At 37.5% G+C, this 22,393-nt stretch overlaps 1 protein-coding gene across 1 annotated transcript in view; it reads left to right on the plus strand.

Moving 5' to 3' along the window:
* The window catches only part of ITGA2 (integrin subunit alpha 2), a 101,175-nt gene that overhangs the window by 53,123 nt on the left and 25,659 nt on the right, over positions 1–22,393 (plus strand). The window contains exons 5-19 of the mRNA XM_034774268.1: positions 2,037–2,151; positions 2,565–2,692; positions 5,930–6,078; positions 7,293–7,443; positions 8,191–8,356; positions 8,724–8,797; positions 10,572–10,710; positions 12,818–12,963; positions 13,760–13,903; positions 15,753–15,956; positions 16,816–16,952; positions 18,547–18,686; positions 19,919–20,070; positions 21,460–21,570; positions 21,905–21,987. Coding sequence (XP_034630159.1) covers positions 2,037–2,151; positions 2,565–2,692; positions 5,930–6,078; positions 7,293–7,443; positions 8,191–8,356; positions 8,724–8,797; positions 10,572–10,710; positions 12,818–12,963; positions 13,760–13,903; positions 15,753–15,956; positions 16,816–16,952; positions 18,547–18,686; positions 19,919–20,070; positions 21,460–21,570; positions 21,905–21,987 — 2,039 coding nt within the window. The remainder of the gene's footprint in view (positions 1–2,036; positions 2,152–2,564; positions 2,693–5,929; positions 6,079–7,292; positions 7,444–8,190; positions 8,357–8,723; positions 8,798–10,571; positions 10,711–12,817; positions 12,964–13,759; positions 13,904–15,752; positions 15,957–16,815; positions 16,953–18,546; positions 18,687–19,918; positions 20,071–21,459; positions 21,571–21,904; positions 21,988–22,393) is intronic.

Below are 22,393 nucleotides of genomic sequence, written 5' to 3' on the forward strand. Positions count from 1 at the left end.
ATATATATATATATATATATATATATATATATATATATATATATATATATATGCGTGAGCCACTTTCTGTTCAAAAGCTTTCCTGATCCATGTGAATTCATTAACACTGACTGGATATTACAGGTATGATTACAGTAGACTATTTAACAGGAAGGAAAAATAAATTTAAGATTAATTAGAATATAATTGTTTTGTATATTAATAAAATGTTTCTGGGGTTGCAAAAATGTGTGTTGTATCTGTAGTCCTCAATAAACATTTTGAGCCAGACCTGGCCAACACATGTCCTATTTGCACTGCTTTGTTTCAATGCCATACCTTCCTGGCATCCTCAGTGTAGAAAGTATGGAACGGCTTCCGTATAAGGAGAGATTAATAAGACTGGGACTTTTCATCTTGGAAAAGAGACGACTGGGGGGGATATGACGGTGGTCTATAAAATCATAACTCTTGTGGAGAAAGTAAATGAGGAAGTATTATTTACTCCTCATAACAAAAGAACCAGGGGTCACCAAATGAAATTAATAGGCAGCAGGTTTAAAACAAACAAAAGGAAGTATTTTTTCACACAACGCACAGACAACCGGTGGAACTCCATACCAGAGGATGTTGTGAAGGCCAAGGCTATAACGGGGTTCAAAAAAGAACTGGATAAGTTCATGGAGGATAGGTCCATCAATGGCTATTAGCCAGGATGAGCACGGATGGTGTCCCTAGCCTCTGTTTGCCAGAAGCTGGGAATGAGCAACAGGAGATGGATCACTTGATGATTACCTGTTCTGTTCATTCCCTCTGGGGCACCTGGCATTGGTCACTGTCTGAAGACAGGCTAGTGGGTTAGATGGAGCATTGGTCTGACCCAGTATGGCTGTTCTTATGTTCTTAAGGTGTTCTGGGAGTAAGAGGAGTTTTGGCCATCTTCTGGCTGACCCCAAGATCATGGGGTGTGGGTGGAAAGGTGGCATAAAAGCCCCTTTTGTCCCCCATTCTGCCGTTCTGGTGCACTGAGGGAGATCCCAGCACACTGGAGCATCAAGACCTATATCTTATTTTCTTTTTAGTTTACATTGGCCTTAGTAAAAAACTCTGAACCTGCCCCTGCCTATGAAACATCTGCTATAACAAATCCATTTTTTTAAATTTGGTACTTCAACTTTTAAATTCTTGCCATGCATGGAAGGAACAGAAAAAAATTTAAAGACCCTAAATGACAAAAAATATAGCCTTATGCAGTGTTGTTATAGCCGTGTTGGTCCCAGAATATTAGAGAGACAAAGTTGGTGAGGTAATATCTTTTATTGGACCACCTGATGGTTACCTGTTCTGTTCATTCCCTTTGGGGCACCTGGCATTGGCCACTGTCGGAAGATAGGATACTGGGCTAGATGCACCTTTGGTCTGACTCAGTATGGCTGTTCTTATGTTCAGCTTCTGTCCAATAAAAGATATTACCTCACCCACCTTGGGTCTCTAAAAAATATAGTCTTCACATGTGTCTTTTTCTTTCTCTACTTATTTTTGCAAAAATCCTTCTACGATCAAGACTGAAGTTAGTAGAGAGAAACAAAGAAGTTATAAATGTCTTAACCACAGTTTTGAAATATATTTTTTTGTGGAACAAAAGAACAAAGAATTCTCAAATTAGTAAATCCATTATTTTCATGGTGTAGAGAGACACACACACACAAAACACCTCATGAGCCAACAGAAAACATTTTGGTCATGCCCTACGGGTAGTTAACAGATAATGCAAGTATTCTACAGCAAATACCAAAGACAAACTGCTACTGTGTGTGTGTGTGTGTATCTATAAAATAATATGTGTGTGTATGTATGTGTGTGTACATAAGAAACAACTCATGGTAACAGTGCCACCTCGTGGTTAGTCTCAGTCAAAATTGTGTCTACCTGGGAGGGAGCTATTCCACTGATCTCCTGTGCTGTATTTGAATGTGACACTGTCATGAAGATATGTAAAATAGTGAAATGACAGCTTACATGTTGTTTTTATATTTTCCTCATTTTATTTTTTAAAGACTTGTGGTCCTTTGTGGGCCCAGCAGTGTGGAAGTCAGTACTATGCAACGGGAGTCTGTTCTGAAATCAGTCCAAGTTTCCAGATCTTAAGAAGCTTTTCACCTGCTCTTCAAAGTAAGGCAATGCATGTAAAATAGATTCAGTAATAAATAAATCCATTGAAATGAAGAGAGATGTCATGTAATGGAATCCTAAAGTGATTACATTTGAATTTTTTAAAATTCAGTTTAAAAGAGCCTAATCCTGAGGTTCATACTCAAGGCTTGATTCTAATCTCACTTACTGGTGAAAATCAGTAGTAACTTCACTGATTTTTGATGCATTTACATCTGTGTAACACAAGTGTAAGCAGACTCCGTATCAGGCTGGGATTTTATTCTATTCTCATTCAGGCAAACCTCCTGTGACATCAACGGAAGTTTGCTTGGATATGGACTAGGTATGAACATCTGGATTTGGCTCACGAGTTATAAGTAAATTTTATGCATTCAATGTCCTTTTATCAGTCATTATCTTTTCTCTTTTAGACTGTTCCTCCTTCATAGATGTTGTTGTTGTGTGTGATGAGTCAAACAGCATTTATCCGTGGACTGCAGTGAGTGCGTTTTTGACAAAATTTGTCCAAGGCTTAGATATAGGCCCCACAAAAACTCAGGTAAGTCAAAAAACATTTTTTGAAACAGAAGGAAGGTAGCAATGAGTTTTATTAGCTATGTGTGACAAACTTAAAGGAAATTAAGTTTGCTAACATAAAGCTAACCCCTGGTCTGATCCTGAGAGAGCCTGAATATTTACAGCTCCCATTAAAGTCACTGGGATTTGCAGTAGTTGAGCATCTTTCAGGATCAGGGCTTTTGTCATAAAGCTAACTAATGTTTCAAAAGGGAATATTCCATTTTGATTAATTTATTCCAGTACATAGTTTGTGTCAAAAGAGAGATCTAGATTATTTCCAGTATACTTAAAGGTCTATTCTCCATTTAATAATGATGTGTAACAATCATTAAAATTTGAGCTGTGTGCATATATTGAGAGCAGAATACATCTTCCCTCCCTCCCCCGCCCCCCCGAGTTTTATAGCTCATTACTCTCAGTATGGCTAAAGTTGTAAAACCTTTTCCATTTTAAGCCCACTTTTCATATAATCATAGCTTTCCAAAATCTACATCATTGGTGCAGAATTTTCCGTGCTTGTTTCTCTCTGAAAGTGGTGATTTTGAGAAAAATGATATTTTTAAATTTGAGGAGGATTTCCCCCCATTTTTTAAAAAGAACTAATCACCTATTTTTAGACAGTGTTCTAGCAAACATTGTCTTAATGTAAGCTAGCATTTTTTTGTTTTGAGATACCTTGATACATCAAAATCACTTTATGACCAGCAGTGGAAATTTTCCTGAAGACTAAAGTATGCACTTAAATAGAGGTGCATTTAATTTGATCCAGCAGCTATGCGCCTAAGAACTTCACCTGAAGGTTCTGAGGTGTACAAATCACATTCTTGTGTAGAATGGAACTTATGAGTCTAATAGGGGCAAGGAACTTTAAAATTCAATTTTTAAGGTTGCTCAAGCTAATATTCTCAGGATTTTTTTTCTTTTAATTTTTTTCCTTAAAACCTGAAAACTAAATGCAAAATACTAGTATTGACACAATATTAAGATTGCAAGCTCAATCACTCCAAGTTTAGAAATTTCAAAAACCTTGGCAGTATTTACTCAGCCATATAACACATACTTAGTATCTTCATTTCTTCTTCACCATGGTAAATGTATGTCTTAATATACTTCTCTATTATTAATTTATACTGTAAAATAAAAGGGATGTACAATGTTATCAAGTAATTTCCTATGGAATTTCTATAGAGCAGGTCTAGGTGAGATAGTGATAAAAAATATTGACTGCTCTGTATCTATACTAGAGCACCCACCAGTAGAAATGCAGTGTTGGAAGCTATGTAGGGAACTTTTAGGGGGGAAAGAAGTCTAGCACAAAGAAGTAGATCGTGTCTTCATTTATTGTTGAGTAGGATAGATAAAGAAACAAGATGTAAATTACTGTAAGAATTTGTAACATTATGTTTTACTTTCCAAACACGGGCAATAATGTTAATTGGGGTTGTATGTGATGAAGGAAAAATATACCACCTTGTATATAGAATTGTAGGACTGGAAGGTACTTTGATAGGTCATTGAGTCCAGTCCTCTGCACTGAAGCAGGACTAAGTATTATCTAGACCAGCAGTTCTCTAACTATTGGGCATGCCATTTGGAGGCATGGGAATGTGTCCAGGGAGGTGTGAGCTGTGTGCCTTTTTTTTTTTTTTTTTTTTTTTAAAGAGCTCCAACTGTCAACCCACTGGTGTTGGGGCTCGGGCAGAAGGGTCATGCACATCTGGGAGGCGGGGGGGAAAGGATAAAGGGGACAGCCAGAACCTGCCACCCAGGCTTGGGCTCTCCTTCCCCTCTCCTGCTCCTCTGTTCCTCACCAGGAGGCAATCTGGGCTTGGGCTCTCCTCCCCACTACTCCGTCCTTCATTGGGAGGCAGCCCAGGCTCGTGCTCTCCCTCTCACCCTCTTCCCATCCCCACATCTTCACTGGCAGGCTGCCTGGGCTCAGGCTCTCCTCCTTCCTCCCTCCCCCCAACCAATCCCTCACTGGGAGGCAGCCTGGGCTCAGGCTCGCTTTCCTCTCCCCTCTCCCAATCCCTCACCTGGAGGTGGTGGTGGGGCTCCAGCTGTCAGCCCCAGGGCAGCAGCAGCAGCGCAGAAATAAGGGTGGCAATGGGGCACTAAGTCTGCTGTGAAAAGTGATATTGACAAATATCACTTTTTACATTGCCACACTTACTTGTACGCTGCTGCTGGCGCAGAGTTGCCTTCAGAGCTGGGTGCCTGGCCAGCAGCTGCTGCTCTCCGCTCTACTTTCAGAGCTGGGTGGCAGTCTATGTACTTGTGTGGCAAGGGATGGGGGCATAAACAACTACAGACACAAAGAATGGGGGGGGTGATCAAATAAGTTTGAGAACCACTGCTCTAGACATTCCCTGACAGTTTTTTGTCTAACCTGTTCTTAAATGCCTTTAATGACCGGAGATTCTATAACTTCCCTAGGCAATTTGTTCTGGTGCTTAATTACCCTCACAGCTGTGAAATTTTTTCTGACATCTAACCTAAATCTCCCTTGCTGTAATTTAAGTCCATTACTTCTTGTCCTCTCTTCAGTGGTTAAGAAGAACAGTTTATCACCCTCCTCTTTATAATGACCTTTTACATATTTGAAGACTGTTATCATGTTGCCTCTCAGTCTTCTCTTCTCCAGACTAAACAAGCCCAATTTTTTCAATCTTTCCTGGTAGGTCATGTTTCCTAGACCTTTAGTTGTTGTTGTTGCTCTCCTGTGGACTGCCTCCAATTTGTCCACATCTTTCCCAAAACATGGTGCCCAGAACTGGACACAGTGCTCCAGTTGAGGCCTTATCAGTGCGGAGTAGAGTGCAAGAATTACTTCTCGTGTCCTGCTTTACAGCACTCTTGCTAATACATACAAGAACGCTATTTTGCAACAGTATTACATTGTTGACTCACATTTAGTTTGTGGTGCACTATGACCCCCAGACCTCTTTCCTGAGTACTCCTTCCTAGGCAGCCATTTCCCATTTTGTATCTGTGAAACTGATTATTCCTTCCCAAGTGCAGCACTTTGTATTTGTCCTTATTGAATTTCATCCTATTTATTTTAGACCATATCTCCAGTCGATCAAGATCATTTTGAATTTTAATCCTCCGTAGATCCTGTGTATCAGTTTGACAATTAATTTGGTATTTTAATTCTGTGTAATTGATTTGAATGCATGACAATCTAACTTTTTTTTTTTTTTGCGATGATGTTTAGGTGGGCTTAATTCAGTATGGTAATGATCCAAGGGTAGTGTTCAACTTGAATACCTACAAAACAAAAGATGATGTTGTTAAAGCAATGTCACAGACCTTTCAAAAAGGAGGAGACTTGACTAATACTTTCAAAGCAATTGACTATGCAAGGTAAAGTGCACTAATAATTGTTATGCTACTTTTGTAACTAAAGACCGATCCTGGAAGGTGTTGAGCACTTCTTGAGAGGTTAGTACTGCCTCTGGTGCTCTTGGGGAATTAAAGTGCTCAAGAACCTCTCCGAAGGTTCTCACTACCTTCCATGATTAGTTCCTAAGAAAGATGCAAAATGACTTATGAGGCAAATTTTGCTCATTGACTCAATGAGACTGCACATGTTTAAATGTTTACAGGATAAGGCCTTGGTTGATTGTGAGAGAACCATCACAGAATCAAACCCTTTCTCCAATGGGACTTTTGACTTTGTAGTGTTAGCAGCAGTAAAAAGTAGTAAAAACTTATTTTGGGCAGTAAATAACTCAAATTACACACACGGGGAATGATCTGTTAAGTAAGCAGGCACTGTTTTTACACAATCATTTTTCAGAATAGAACTGCACTTTTAATAGGGGTCTGAACACTAACTGACTCAGTGACCTTGGGCTACTTGTTTAGGGATAGATTCTGAATACAGTAGGTTCCAAATTTATAGTGGTGCCACAGGGATCATCCTTGTTTTCATTTCCCTCTGTATCTGCAAAATGGAGCTAATCCTTGATTTTTTTTGCCTCACAGGAGTATTGAGAGTAAAGCTGGTCAAAACATTTTTGGACAATTTTTTTTTTTAATCAGAACATAAATTTCCACAGGAAATTCAGATTAAAGATTATTCAGATAAAAATTTTCACATATCTGACCAAAAAATGTTTCAGGTTTTGATGTTTGAACAGTTCTTTGAAGGCAAGAAGTGCAGTAAGTACTAAACTATTATTAATGAAGGATTTTGGCCAAGATTTTAAAACATATTTAGGCACTGTTGTGCTATACCTAACTGATTTAGGAGCCTAAATATGATTTTTCAAAAGTGATTTAGGAATTTAGGAACCAAAATCCCATTGACAGACAATTTAGGGATTTAGACTCCTAAATACCTAGATCCCTTTTAAAAATGAGAGCTAAAATCAGTTAGGCATAGCACAGCTCAGATGTGGCACAGCAGTGCTTAAATATGTTTAAAAATCTGGGCCTATGTGTTACAGTAAAAAAAACACTCCAGATGCACTTGTTCTAAGTCAATGATGGAAGCATTCATTAAAATATGCATATAAAATGGCATACATTATATACATTCGCATTTAATAAGTCTAGTGCTTTATTTATCACAGACGTCAGGCTTTTTCCTCTGAATCTGGTGGACGGCCCACAGCCACAAAAGTAATGGTCGTTGTGACAGATGGTGAATCACATGATGGCTCAAGTTTGAAAGAAGTGATAACTAAATGCAATGAGGACAAAATAACCAGATTTGGCATAGCTGTAAGTAATACTAGAATTAATGCTGTAATTTTGGTGAGACTGATTTAATTAAAAGTATTCATGAATCATTATATCAGCGAGACTGGGACGCAGAGGGAGTTCATCTTTAGGAACCACTGTAATATCAGCAGGCTTTAATTCATTCGAATTATTATTGTTATCCAGCAACAGAGAGTCCTTTGGCACCTTTAAGACTAACAGATGTATTGGAGCATAAGCTTTCATGATATTCTCAGTGATATTCTTTTTAGTTCCCATTGTGTATGAAATACAAGATATTTCAAAGTTGGTAAGTTGTTCAATAAAATGAATTCAGAATGCAGGGCTTGATCCTCTGCTGCCCTACACCTTGGATAGTCGTTTACCGTGTATGAAGGGATTGGAAAATTCTACCATTCTGCTTTTGTAGCATTACACATCCACTTTGTGCTCCTTTGGCCTGGGTGGAAATGACTGCACCAGTTGCAAAGAGGGGCAATTCAGATTCAGTTTATAGACCTTAATATTTATTATAAATGGCAGAATGTTGCGTTTTTTCTTACGCATTCCCATCAGTTCACCTTACCTACAGATGTCAGGAGGCTGATGTAAAATCCATGATGGGAAGGGTGTGAAGGATCAAGGGAAACTACAGACTTTGCCTGGAGTGTGCACATTAATTTCATTTTCCTGTCACGTATAAAATATCTCTCTGTGTGTAATACTGAGGGAAATGGAGCCACACTGAGGTTTTTCTCTCTTTTCAAGGTTTTGGGATACTTAATCAGAAATGAACTCGATACTAAAAATTTAATTAAAGAAATCAAAGGAATTGCGAGTCTTCCGACAGAAAAGTATTTTTTTAACGTGTCATCTGAGGCTGCACTATTGGAAGAAGCAGGAACACTGGGAGAACGCATATTTAGCATAGAAGGTAATATACCCATTGGAGCTGAAGAGTTGTTGACAGTTTACACCAGCTAAGGATCTATTCCCTGTTTTTATTAAGGGGTTACAGGCTGTCTTTGCATGAATGTATGATAAATGCTGATGTGACCCATTCATTATTAAAATCTTGATAAACATTATTACCTTTTTACCAATTAGATTTCCATACTCTACAACTGTTGTGTATATTTTGGGTGAACTTTTGGGAGCAAATTATTTATTTGACAAATTGTTCCAGTCATGCTTCAGCTGACTTCAATGGCAGAAGGATTGGGGCCAATATGTAGCAACAATAATGTTCAACAGACTTAATGATACATGAATAACTTTCAAAATAATGGTTATTGTACCAGGTACCGATCAAGGTGATACATTCCAAATGGAAATGTCACAAGTGGGCTTCAGTGCGTATTACTCACAAAAAAAGGTACGTATATTTAATCATGTAGTGTATAATGCTGGTATGATATAAAAACTGTCTCAAATGAAATATGTAGATATAATTACATATACATAAGTTCATGTATAAATTTAACAAAATAAGAATAATAAGCAACAATGCAATATACAGATCAAATTTCATTTGTATTTTCTTCTAATATAAACCAGAAAAGTGGAACACAAGTGGTTCTATCTGTAGTACCACAAAACTAAATTACATCATGGTTGCAAGGAGAGAGAAAATATACCATAATGAAAAGTGAAATAATACTTTTTATTGTAGCATTAATGTTGAATAATGGCTTCTATTCTAAGCGCTCCTCTTTTTTTTTTTTTCTTCAGCTGCTTATAATTTTCCCAAACAAATTATGCAAATTGGGTTGGATTTTTTTTATCGTTATTATTTTAAGTTTGGTCAAAATCAGTTTAGCCATTTCTGAGTTCACCAAGAATGAACAATTCTTCTGTTCTAATTTGATGTCTTGTGCTTGAATAACTCAGAAAATTGAAACTAAATATTTCAAAACAAGCTTGTTTGTTAACATTCATGGAGATGTAAGTAACAATTCAAGTATGAAGAACGTGTGTGTAGTATTTTCAAAGTTAAAAATGTTTTTGGCACCTTTCATATAAACACATTTTAAAACTATTTTTTCATATTAAACATGTTTAAGGATACCTCAACCAAATAAAGAATTCCTAGTCTAAATATGCAAAGTCCAGCCGCAGTTCAAGCAGTTTTCAAGCTCTGCAAACCTAATACATATATCCATTTTTAATTTCTTCCCTAAAAACAAAAAAAATAGGGAAGTTTACATGAATAAAAGGTTGAATTCATATTTCAATACATTAATTCAATATTAATGCAACATTAAGCTTGTGAGACAGTTAAAGTCAGGATATAGCAAAAATTAAGCAATCTCTCTCTGCTTAGTCAGGCAAGTTGCATATGAGCAAATATTTTCTATTCCCATTTTCCTTTTTAAGGCATCAGTTCAACAGGGTTCTTAAGCACACAAGTAACTTTAAGAATTTGAATACAGTAGGGCCTCAGAGTTGCGCACACAAGAGAGCTGAACTGACCAGTCAACCACACATACATTTGGAACCAAAAGTCCACAATTAGGCAGCAGCAGAGACAAAAAAAAAGCAAGTACAGTACAGTACTGTGTTAAATGTAATCTACTAAAAAAATAAAGGAAAAGAAGCATTTTTTTCTGCTTAGTAAAGTTTCAAAACTGTATGAAGTCAATGTTCAGTTGTAAACGTTTGAAGGAACAACCATAACATTTTGTTCAGAGCTACAGAACATTTCAGAGTTACGAACAACCTCCATTTCCGAGGAGTTCATAACTCTGAGGTTCTACTGTAGTCCAATTGATGGGGGTTTTGGCAGGTAATTACCATATATAAACAGTTTATACATAAACTATCTTAATTGGGTATTACATTTTAAAAGACCTTTAGGAAGAAGAGGGAAGCCCACACTTCTCTTAGGCGTCCATCTGCATGGCAAAAATTTGTAAATATTTTTCTGCCTCCAGTGTTGTTTCCAGTGATTGAAGCTATTGTGTATATAGGAGTCAGGATTGGGGTTACAGGGAGGTTATTACTATGTCATTTTACTCACCTCTGAGGGTTTAGAGTATCTAAACATAATTAATTTAAATGGATTACACCACACATATACTGTAACTTCTGCTTTCCTTGTACTTATGGAAGAGTAGGTAGCTCTAAAATTCTGATTTTATTTTTTTAAGGATGTTCTGATGCTAGGTGCTGTTGGGGCTTATGATTGGAGTGGGACTGTAGTCCAGGAGACCTCAAATCAAGTGACTACATTCCCTAATCAAGCATTTGAAAAAATTCTACAAGACAGAAACCATAGCTCGTATTTAGGTAAGGGGCTGTAATATTTGTTATGTAGCATATCTAAAGTTAATCAAAGACGGGCAACAATGGCAAATTACCTTCCAACAGTCTCCTGTTTAAGAACTGATTTGAGAGGAAAGGGAAATTCTGTACATAAATGGATTTCATTTACTGGTCAATTGATTCACTGAAACGGAATGACACATTTTAATTATTTTTAAAACTCTGAATGAATGTTAAGTGAAATATTAATGACATAAGATGAAAAATTCTTGGGACACATACATTACAAGAATGTAAGAAATTACAGGGATTGAAAAAGGCTACTTAGTTTATAATCAGGGGTCTGTTTATATCCCTGATTTTTGTTTGCATATATATTTCCTATTTGACCTTAGGTTAGAAGCTTATTTAGTTGTCAGCAACTCATCCATGCTCACTCCTTCAGTGGCCTTTCCCAGTTTGATTTATGTTCTTAGTAACATCACTGCAGTTTAATAGACATTTTATTTATATCCGCTATTAATTTTCTGACTTACATTTCTGTTCTCAGCCAAAACCAGCAAACTTTACAGCTTGGTGACCTGCTATATCCCCCACACTGATAGAATATGTACTTTGGAACAGTGAGAGCCAAGAGTTAGATATCTTGTAATATACAGGAAACCACCGTTTTTGTTTAGGCTTTCACCATTCATTTTTGATAGACTTGTTTTTCCATCCTAATGAGGGATTTCTGTACGGCAGTCTCTGGTTGATCCCTTTACCCTTTATCAATGCCATTAAACACCAAAATGACTCTTCTTAGAATAAAAGTTTACATTTGCCTGGTAAAACTTCTCCAAGTTTTACTACTAAATTGCTCTTCAGTGTAAGCCTAAACCTTACAGCAAAATGTTTTTGTTCTCTTCTGTTAAAGTAAATTTAGTGTAGTAATACAATAGAAATACAAAATATGTAGTAAAACTGGTTTACAGAGATAATATGTACTTAAAATGCTTCCCAGTATTAAGGTATTTCCTGCAGAGCAGCTTAAGTTATAATACTGGTGGAGAGGATTAAAAGTTTTTAGAAAAAGTCAATCAATCTGAAACCTATGATTGATGGACTGTTAACATATCCTACCATGTACAGTCAAGCACTGTAGTGTGTTCATTAACTGGGATTAGTGGTTTTGTGTCTTGTGGGAGAGTGCATTGAGCCCATCATAATCAGTGGGTTTCCTTCCCAGACATGGCCCAATTTGAAGAATGGCTGTGATGGTGGCCTCTAGTTCCTTCTCCCTCCTTCATTGCAGGGCCACCTTTTTTCCTAACTCTCATTTGCATTCAGCTGACATTTTTGTTGTCTGCTTCTTGCTCTATAAGCCAGTGTTGTCCTATAAATCGGTCAGGAGCAGTTGTATTTCACTCTCCTCCCCTGAAAACCATATCTCCTTAACAAATAAATGCAAGTGTAAGTGAGCTAGGTGATGAGTGACAACATAACTTCCAAACTTGAATCTCTGACCTGGCCGTGCAGTGTTTTGCCGCTAGGTCACCATGTCATTTCATCTTCTGTTCTTCTAATGGGTAACTAAGGACTTGTGTATGCAGGGAAATAGTACAGAATAGTTATTGCGGAATAGCTATTCTGCACTAGCTCCACATATAGACACTCTTAGGGCAGGTCTACACATAAAATGCTGCAGTGCAGCTGTGCTCTGTAGTGCTTCAGCGAAGACACTACTATGCCAACGACAGAGCTTCTCCCATCAGTGTAGTTAGTTACCGTGTCTAGTGGTGGTGGATTATGTCAACAGAAGTCCTTCTGTCGACATAGTACTGTCTACCCTAGGGACTAGCACAGTATAACTGTTGCTCAAGGCTGTGGATTTTTCACATCCCTGAGCAATGTAGTGATACCAACGCAAGTTTGTAGTGTAGACCTGGCCTTATTTTACAAAGGGCCTTTATGTGTTTTAACTTAATCCACTTTGGAAGTGCAGAATGAGAATGTTTGCACAGAGAGCTTGTGCAGAATAGCTATTGAGCTTTAAGTTCATGCCCTAGCTCATAACCTTAGTAGGCAACCCCTAAGTCTGCCTACTTTACTAGATAATATCTCACAACTGTCATGTTGACTTCTTTTCTAGGTTATTCTGTCGCTATTATCTCAACCCAAAACACTGTCTATTTTGTTGCTGGTGCGCCAAGATCAAACTACACTGGCAGAGTAGTGGTTTATGACATTGACAGCCATGGCAGAGTCATGGTTGTTCAGTCCCAGAGAGGGGATCAGGCAAGTACAATCATTTTATTCATGGACATAAATTTTGTAGATATGCTGCACTGAAACTGGTTATTCATGGTTGGCAGCGGTAATGTATGTCTTTTTAAAATTATTTTTTTCTTGCAAAACGTTTAGCATCATATCTGTCCATTCCCCTGTAGCTACACTCTTGCAGTGAATTTGAGATTTTCTGTAACTTTGATACAGTCTCTCGTGGAATCATGGCAATTAGGTATGGGAAAAACATTATCAGGCCCTCTATGTAAATACCTCTAGTTGCGGGAGACTCCACTGACATCCATCCACTCTTCATGTGAGGTCTTCTGGAGGAGAGATGGTACCGCAAGATTGATTTGCAAGTTCATGATATTCCTTTTTCTCCATTGTAAAAGCCTTGTCATGATGCTGAAAGTTTGAATGTTTATGTTATGAAAGCAGACAAATATAAAAGTAAATCACAGGTCAGGCTATTTCATGTACACATTTTAACATTAAAAAAGAAATAAATTGTACAGCACTCTTTTCTCCATTTATAGTCTCATTACACTATGTTAGTGCCATAGCAGCAACAGTATGATGCTGTCCAAAAAGTAATGAAGAGAAACAAAGTGGGTTAGGTAATAATGGATATTCAGTAAGTGGCTGAATCTTCTAACACGTAGGCATGTTACACAAATTGCTTTTCTTGTGAGCGGTCCCATTTAATTCAGTTGGACTGTTCACACACACACATGCAGGATGAGGTGCAGAAACAGTGTAATTTAAAAAAGACATAAATAAATTACTCTTGTGTTATCAATTCCAGATTGGCTCCTACTTTGGCAGTGTGGTGTGTGCAGTGGATGTTAACAGAGATTCAGTTACAGATGTGCTGCTAGTAGCTGCACCAATGTTCATGAATGAGCTAAAGAAAGAAGAGGGAAGAGTTTATATGTTTTCCATCACAAAGGTAAAAAAAAGGATGGGAGGGTGGGGAGGAGGGCTAAGGACCTAAGTTCATGTTCTGGATATGTTGCTAGCACCAAGATCTGACATCCACATTCATGACAGACCCATGATATTCTCAATTCTAGCACCAAGTTCTTGCTGTGATTTCCTTGGACAGAAGTACTGCTGAAAAGAAGCAGAGTCCACTGTTGTCGGATTTGTCACCTAGGCCACATTATATTGTTTCTGCCTCCTGATTGACTGACTGAAATTTTTAAAACAGGAGATTAACAAACATCTGGTAGATATTTTCAGATGAATACATGTTTGTAGTAAAATTCCTGAAATGCTTGGCGTTTGTGGACAGTCTTATGACTGAATGGTGGATACCTGAATATTCATGCTAGACATTCAGTATGACTCCATGCAGCATAGAAAACACAGAGAAGGATGGGGAGTGTTACTATTTTATCAGTTCTAGTTAGAACTACTGATGTAAAACTAGTGCATTTGATACTTATGGGCCATAATCAGCAGCCCTTACATCAAAGCCTTTGAGTAGCAATTAAGGATTGCAAAGCTGTTTCCTATATTACTAGGTGGAGGAATCAATCCCTATCTGCTCTGAAACTTTTCTGCATTTATTTTTTTGTTTTTTTTAATTGAGTGCTGGCCCCTGGTAGGGAGCCTGAGAAACAAATGCCATTTCAAGAACATCGGAGGTGCTGGGGAGTGAGAACTCACATACACTGAGCCAATGAATGTGGAGAATACTGGGAGTGGCAGAAAAGAACTCAACCTGCTCAGAGTTCTAATTCTGCTTCTGTCAATAGCATTTTCCCCCAGGCTGTTAAGCAGGACGAAGGTGCTACTGAGGAGAGCTGATACAACAGTTCACTTTGATAATAGGGAAAAAAAACAAAAACAAAACCCAAACATCTAGTGGATGGATTTTTCACGTTTGCAAATAGAAAATGATTGGAAAACTATGATTTAATATTTTTAATCGAATTTTAAAATAGCATGGAATTATGTAATTTGCCTGTGCTACAGGAATTAAGTGCTAACCATTGTGGATAAACAGTCTGACTAGCATAGCTAGCATATTTGTGTACAAAACAATGAGAATACATGGCAAACATAAAGATATTTGTTTTGACGATGCTTTTTAAGATAGATAATGCAATATTACCACATAGACTGTTTTTCAACACTTTTTCTTCAGTTGGCAATAGGAAGGTCAGGAATACTAGTGTTTCCACAAATGGGTTTTGCATTAGCTAGTAGGAAATTCCATTTCTGTTTCAAAGAATTATGTCCAGTTACAAGAATTTCCATTCTCAGTGCGTAAAAGTTGGTAATCCAAAGCTGGACAATTCATTTATGGATTCCAAGGCCAGAATATTGTGATCATCTAGTCTGACATTCCAGTACAACACAGGCCATAAAATTTCCCCAAAATAATTCCTACAGCATATCCAAGAGAAACATCCAATCTTGATTTAAAAATAGTCAGTGATGGTAAATTGTTCCAATGGTTAATTACTCTCACCATTAAAAATGTATCAATGGATATTTGAAAAATTTTGGAACATTTAGAACAATCAGATGAGGAAACTGAGGATTGTAAAGACTCAGAAATGCATGTACATGTGCAATTAATACTTCTCTTTGCATGCTTTAATTTTTCTGCTGCAACATTTGCTATGACTGAAAGACCTAACAAAGCTAAGTGAATAGGTAACATGATGGCATATACAGTTCAGTGCTGGCAAGTCCAAGGAAATGCACATTGGAAAAGAATAATGCAGATATTTTTTCCCTTTAATCTACTGACATAGTAGTTTTGTTCTTTCTTCTATTCTTAAAAGGGAATTTTGGATCAACAAGAACTCTTAGAAGGTCCACAAGGGTTAGAAAATGCTCGATTTGGATCTGCTATGGCGACCCTTTCAGATATTGATTTGGATGGTTTTAATGATGTGATAATAGGTGCACCTTTAGAAAATCAGAACTCTGGAGCAGTTTACATTTACAATGGCAATCTAAGGACTATACGTACCAAATATTCACAGGTAAATAACTTTGTTACATAATACTGTATTCAAAGGCTTGTGATGTGATACAAAATTCAGCTAGATTCAAACTAAAGGATTTGATATAATGAGGGTTTTTTTGTTAGCTGGTATTCTATCCCCTTTAAATACTGTGTCATATTCGGTAGACTCTTACTGGCTATTTTCAGCATCACTTCCTTTTCTTCCACCATATGCCAGCTCTAAATTCTCCCAGGATAACACCTGTGTAGCTGATAGCTAGGGGTACAGAGATAGGTGACGTGAACATTTGTTGGGAGGAAGCCTAGCCCACTGAATCTATAGTTACATTTTTAATCCTGTACACCAAGTTGACTCATTTCCAGAAAAGGTTTTAGGCAGCCCATTATTTAGCCTTATAGAGTTGGTGCACACCAGAAAATATTGGGTTAATTCCAAATGTGAAGGCTTTAAAAGTATAGTATTTAAGGAGGAGACTTTCAAAGGCACAAAGGGGAATTAGATACCCAAATCCCATAGATTGAAATAATAATATTGTAACATGTTTCTCTCATGAGAATTCTCCTGATGCAAAAAAGTTTTGTTAGAAGATTTGTTAAATTTTCCAGTCCTTGAGAATTGCTTCATGTGAGATGGAAATAAAGCTTTTCAATAATGACTAGTTGGCATGCAGCAATCTGTCTGCTTGGTCAATTTACTTCCAAGATTTAAAAAAAAAAAATATTTGCTGTCTCAGAAAAAAGGAACCCTTACAAATAATAGAGAGACCATCCACAAAAGAGTTTGTCTAAACAAATATGTTGCATCCTAATAGAATAACTGTGAAAATCAAATGCTTATGCTGCTGTTTGTCAGTAATCAAGTTCTCTTTTTCTAGAAAATTTTAGGATCAAATTCTGCTTTCGGACAACCACTCCTGTACTTTGGAAGATCAGTAGATGGCCATAGAGACTTAAATGGTGATGGCATTACAGATGTATCTATTGGTGCCGATGGAAATGTGGTTCAACTCTGGTTAGTCAATTATTTTGGCCAGTGTTTTAATATTTTGGATATAAGTAGTGCATTTGTTTAACGAAATAGCAAAACATTCCCCAACCTCCAACCCACCTCCACTCATGGCATGTGTATGGCACTAACGCATTTGTTTTCTCATGATTATGCTAATAGAGTATCTAGTTGAAAAATAGTGTTGGACTACCCTATTTTCAATTGCCAGTAACGAATAATGGAGTGACCTGTTTGGAAGAGCTGTTCTATAGAGTAAGCAAATAGAGCAGTGAAATAAAATTGGCACCTATTTCTGACAAAATTAACCTTTTCTGTCCTGTGGACAATGCATACCTGCCAAGACAGTTTACAAGTTTCATCACATAAAAACAAGAACAGTTACCCAGTATTGCTTTGGGAAGCACTTGTGAATGTCTACACAGCAACTGTCAGCCAACTTGAGTTTGAGTTGCGGGGCTGTTTCATTGCTGTGTACACTTCTGGGCTCAGACTGGATCCCAAGCTCTGGGACCCTCTCTGGGACCCCTCGTGGGGTCCTAGAAGTCCATACTTCAGCCCAAGTCCGAAGTCTACGCAGCAATGAAACAGCCCCACAGCCCAAGTCCTGTGAGCCCAAGTTGGTTGGTACGGGCAAGCCCCAGGGTTTTCTTTGCTGTGTAGACATACCCATTGAGTGCAGCACATTGCATGGTGCTAAGTTGAAACACAGCTTGATAAATAGCTTCACTTCTCGGTTATCCATGTCCTCACCAGGCCTCCCCAAGGATATTATAGAGACACTTTATGAATTATGGGTTTGCACTGGTAACAGAATTAAAAATATAAATAAATTGCCACTTTTTGCATCATAAAATCAAATTGAAAAACAATGGCCATCTAGTACCTTTTATCCACAGTGAAACTTTGGTTGATGTCAGCAGGCATTCCATATATACATTAGAAAGCTGTTTGAAACATTTCTTTTAGTTTGATCAATAAAAGGTATTCATATCTCTGCTTTACTCTAGAATTTGATCTAACTTGACAAAAATTGAAGCTCATTAAAGTATATATGTAAATTGTAAAATGCAAACAGGAAAATCAGTTGTTAACAAAACATCATCTTGGATTTGCTTGGCAATATTTTTTCAGTTCTTCAAAACAATTCTTTGGAATCTTGACCACTTAATGACAGTTACATTTCTTCTTAATTAACTTGTGTGAAAAAAAATGTAACTGCTCTGCTCCACCATTAAGGTCAGTGACTTTCCTAAAAGAACAATAGCAGTTTTCCTTATGGAAAAATACAAGAACTTGATTCTATCTTATGAACAATTATTTAAAATATTAAGAATATTAATATTAACTTATCATAAATCTCCCATTGTATTGTATCAGTTAATGTGACAACATAAGAGAGATTTGAAAAAGAATATTAGCTATTGAAAAGAACCATTTCATCAAAGAAAGATAACTGTACCAGGCTGGCATGATGTGAAATTTTACAGTGGGGTCCATTATAAAAAACATTATAGTCACAGATAGGCCTGTCCCAGAACTAAGTTTCTGATTTACTCCGGGTCCTTGAAATCACATGTAGCCATCTCTTTTGTTTCAGGTCACAAAGCATTGCAAATGTGTCCATAAGAGCATCATTTGTACCTGAGAAAATCAGTCTGCTGAATAAGAACACTGAGATAGCCGTCAAAATATGTTTCAGTGCCAAGTTTAGACCTGCTAATAGAAATAACCAAGTGGGTAAGAATACGTAATGTATTGCTTATGTGAGTTATGTTGAAAGTGTTGCAATTCTAATATACTGGGGGAAATTAAAAACTAATATTGGATTACAAACCTATAAAAGAAGAAATCACTATAAATTTTAATAGTGGCTGAAGAATTGCTTCTTTGTTTTATTTTAAAGCACTGGTGTCATCACTGACCTACTATCTTTGGAAAGTGAGAGACAAGTTATATTGAAAAGAGAGTGCAGACTTCTCACCTATCCTGTTAGCACTCTGAAGTGCCATCAGGGAGAGAGGAGTAAAGGCAGGGGAGCTCAGAGGCTAGGTTCATTGCATTGAGCTCTCTAGTTGTCCTTCAGCTGCACTCCAGTCCTGTCATCCGCTTTGATCACTTTGGAGGAGTAAAGGAGTAACTTAAGATGGCAGGGGTACAGAGCTTGTTTCCAGGCTGCTGTTTGAAGCTGCAGCAGTGACCATATCTTCTCTCTTCAACAAAAAAAGATGTCTCCCACTGCTAAATCACTCATGCTGAACATGCTGCTACCTCTGATGTGAGCAGACAGGAGCTCTTTTTGGGTAATAGAAGAGAATTAGACAGGACAGCCCAAACTATATGATTTTTAAAAAAATAATTTAAAGCCCAACCTTGGGTCTTTCGCTAGACTTGTCCATCACCATTTTTAGGAAGACAGGGAGATAGAAAAACATTATGAGTGTCCTTTAAGGACTTATGATACAATATTGTCAGACCCCACCTGATCAATTATCTTTACACCAAATAATTGGCAAAATAAGTTTGACCACTTCTCTACAGAATATAGTATCTTTTCAGTGGTTACAATTTGTGAGCAACAAAATAACGATGAATTTCCATAGCAAGCACTCATAGTAATATTTGAAAAAAAATTAAAGCTGAAAATGCAGTTTGATGGATGACTAGATGCAGAGTGCTTTATAGACTGGTACATTTAGAATTCTGTGATATGATTGCAAGGTATCTGTCTTTGGCATATTCCTGGCCTTGCAGAATGACCTCTTGCCCAGGTTACAGACTCTCTCATTCTCAGTAGATATTGGATTGTTTACCATTTTTTAGAAGGTTTCATGTTTAGCAAGCTACAGAAGCAGTAAAATATTCTTGGGTTTCATGGCAAAATCAGTCATTCTATAATATTGAAGCCTGATTCTGATGGGAGTTGCAGTGAAATTCGGACTCCACCAAAATTTGTTCCATTTCTTTTGTAGATATCAGATACAATGCAACACTGGATGCTGATCTCCAGTCATCTAGAGTGACTTCTAGAGGATTATTCAAAGAAAACAATGAGAGATATATACAGAAAAATATTGTTGTAAGTTCTGCAGAGACCTGTGTTGAGCACATCTTTAATGTACAGGTAAGCAGTCTCAAACACCCTCATGTGTCTTAAGTCATCTAAGAAAGAAATGGGTGACTCTTACATCCAGAAATCAGAATTTTATTTGATATAGTCAATAACTTACTAAATATCTAACCAAATCTGTTTGACTTCTCAGACACCTCAGACATCTTAAAAATATAAGCCCTATTCAAGTCATGGCAAAACTCACGTTCATAGATATTAAGGCAGGAAGAGACAATTATGATCATTTAGTCCGATCTCCTTCAAATAGGAGAACCTCATCCAATAATTTCTGCATCAAGCCCATGATTTCAGTGGGGTCAGGATTTCACCCACAGAGTGCACCATTCCTTCCATAGCTGGCTGTACAAAGATACAAGTGGCAAACGTTTTTTTTATTTAAAAAAAACCCAAGATAAACAGCCTAAGCCGCCTTCTGGTGTGTACCAGCCCTAGAAGGTTGCAGAAAGGGGCTGCAGCATAGGCTGGTCTTTTCAGGAAGTGAGTCAACCTGGTGTACAGACATAAAAAACCCAACTGCCCTTCTTTATAACAATGAAAACAACCCAGATTCCTAAAGCTGCAGTAAAGCCCTTGCTTGATTCCATGAACGGTGATGAGACTGTCAGGGAACTGGTTCTTTTATTCCTGCCTTCAATAAAGAATTTAAAAAATACCCAAACCAATCTATTTACAGATAGTTAACTTTGGGGATTTCTTCCTTTCCTCATACTCCTACTCGCCACTAGGGCCAATAGGTCACATCCATCAACTCCTCTTGGTTCAGCCTCATTTCAGAGAGGGATTGGGACGAGAGAGTTTTAATCAGTTTGTCACTGATCTGGGAAGAACCCATTCACTACTAGGAAATCAGGAAGGGATGATGGTAGGGAGACATACTCCACATGTTTAGTGCTTCCCCTGATGTCATTTATAAGGGCCCATTTGCCATATATGGTAGTCAGGCAAAGTGGGATAGAGTCAGTGAATCCATGCTTGGGAAAGGGCCAGACTTAAACAGCCAGGAAAGAATGAAACAGGTTTCATGTGGCTGCTTCTAAGGGATAACTTGGTCTTCTGAATAGCAAGCAGCCTCTGCAACAGCAGGGACTTTCCAGGCACCAAAGACACAGAAACAATTACAGCCTCTACAAATCCTTGGGTATTATAATGGAAATGCTGACACTGCTAGGTTCTGCTGTAATACTGCTTAGCAGACCAGCACAAGAAGAAACAAAAGGTTAAAAAAAGGCAATGCTGCAATATTAGAAGAAGAGAAGAAACACTTTGTGTTAGTCTCTGTTGTTTACAGGATGTTAAATATTCTGAATGGCAAATATGTTATACTGTTTTAAATGATCTGTTGAACAGCTAATTGCCACTGAATATATATGTGTATTATAGGAGCCTTCTGATGCTGTAAACTCCCTTAGTCTGCGCATTGATATTAGCCTCAAGAATCCTGGCTCCAGTCCTGTCCTCGATATATATTCACCTGCCACTGTGGCCTACAGTGTAAGTATAGAATGTTACTGTATGAAAGCACACAGTGCTCCCCCAACACTGCTCCTCTTGTCACCAACAGAGTATGTCGAGATGAAGGATAGTCTTATGGTTAAGACATTGTACTGACCACAGAAGGCACGGGTTCATTTCCCAGTTTTTACGTTGTATGACTTTACAAAAGCTGCTTAGTGTCTATAAGTCTCACTGAGACATCTATAAAATGGGGATAATAAAACTAAGTTATTTCTAAGGTGTTGAAGTTAAATTAGATATAGTCGATCTGGTCCTCAAATTGTAATTTGAAACTAAAGAAGTACAGGAATTTTTTTTTTCTTTCCTGTAGATCCCTTTTGTTAAGGACTGTGGTGAGGACGAACTCTGTATTTCTGATCTTGTTCTTGAGGTTCAACAGAAAACCGATGATGGGTAAGTGTTAAATAAAGTGAGTTTTTCGTAAGGAACATTTTTGCCAACTGCATTCTGAATAAAAACTTAAGAGTATGCGGCAAATATTTGTAGAAAAATATGCAAAGAGTCTTTCAGTTTCTACCACTAATAGAGGATGAGAAACCAGCTGTTGTAGACAGATGTATGACTGTGCTGGAAGGCAACTGAATTCTTACAGTTACTTTGCTTTTAAAGAGAATTACAGCATTTCTACTGTTAAAACTTAATAATGTCATATTGATAGTACATAGTCAAGATTATGTAGCTTTACAGAAAGCGTTCATTCAGGTCAGTTTTAAGAGATGAGTTCACCTCACTTATAGCCATTGTAAAAAGTTATTATAAAGTTATTGTAAGTATGTAGAACTTTGAAAATTGATAGTGC

The sequence above is a fragment of the Trachemys scripta genome, chromosome 6 (genome assembly GCF_013100865.1).
Source record: "Trachemys scripta elegans isolate TJP31775 chromosome 6, CAS_Tse_1.0, whole genome shotgun sequence".
NCBI classification, from domain to species: domain Eukaryota; kingdom Metazoa; phylum Chordata; order Testudines; family Emydidae; genus Trachemys; species Trachemys scripta.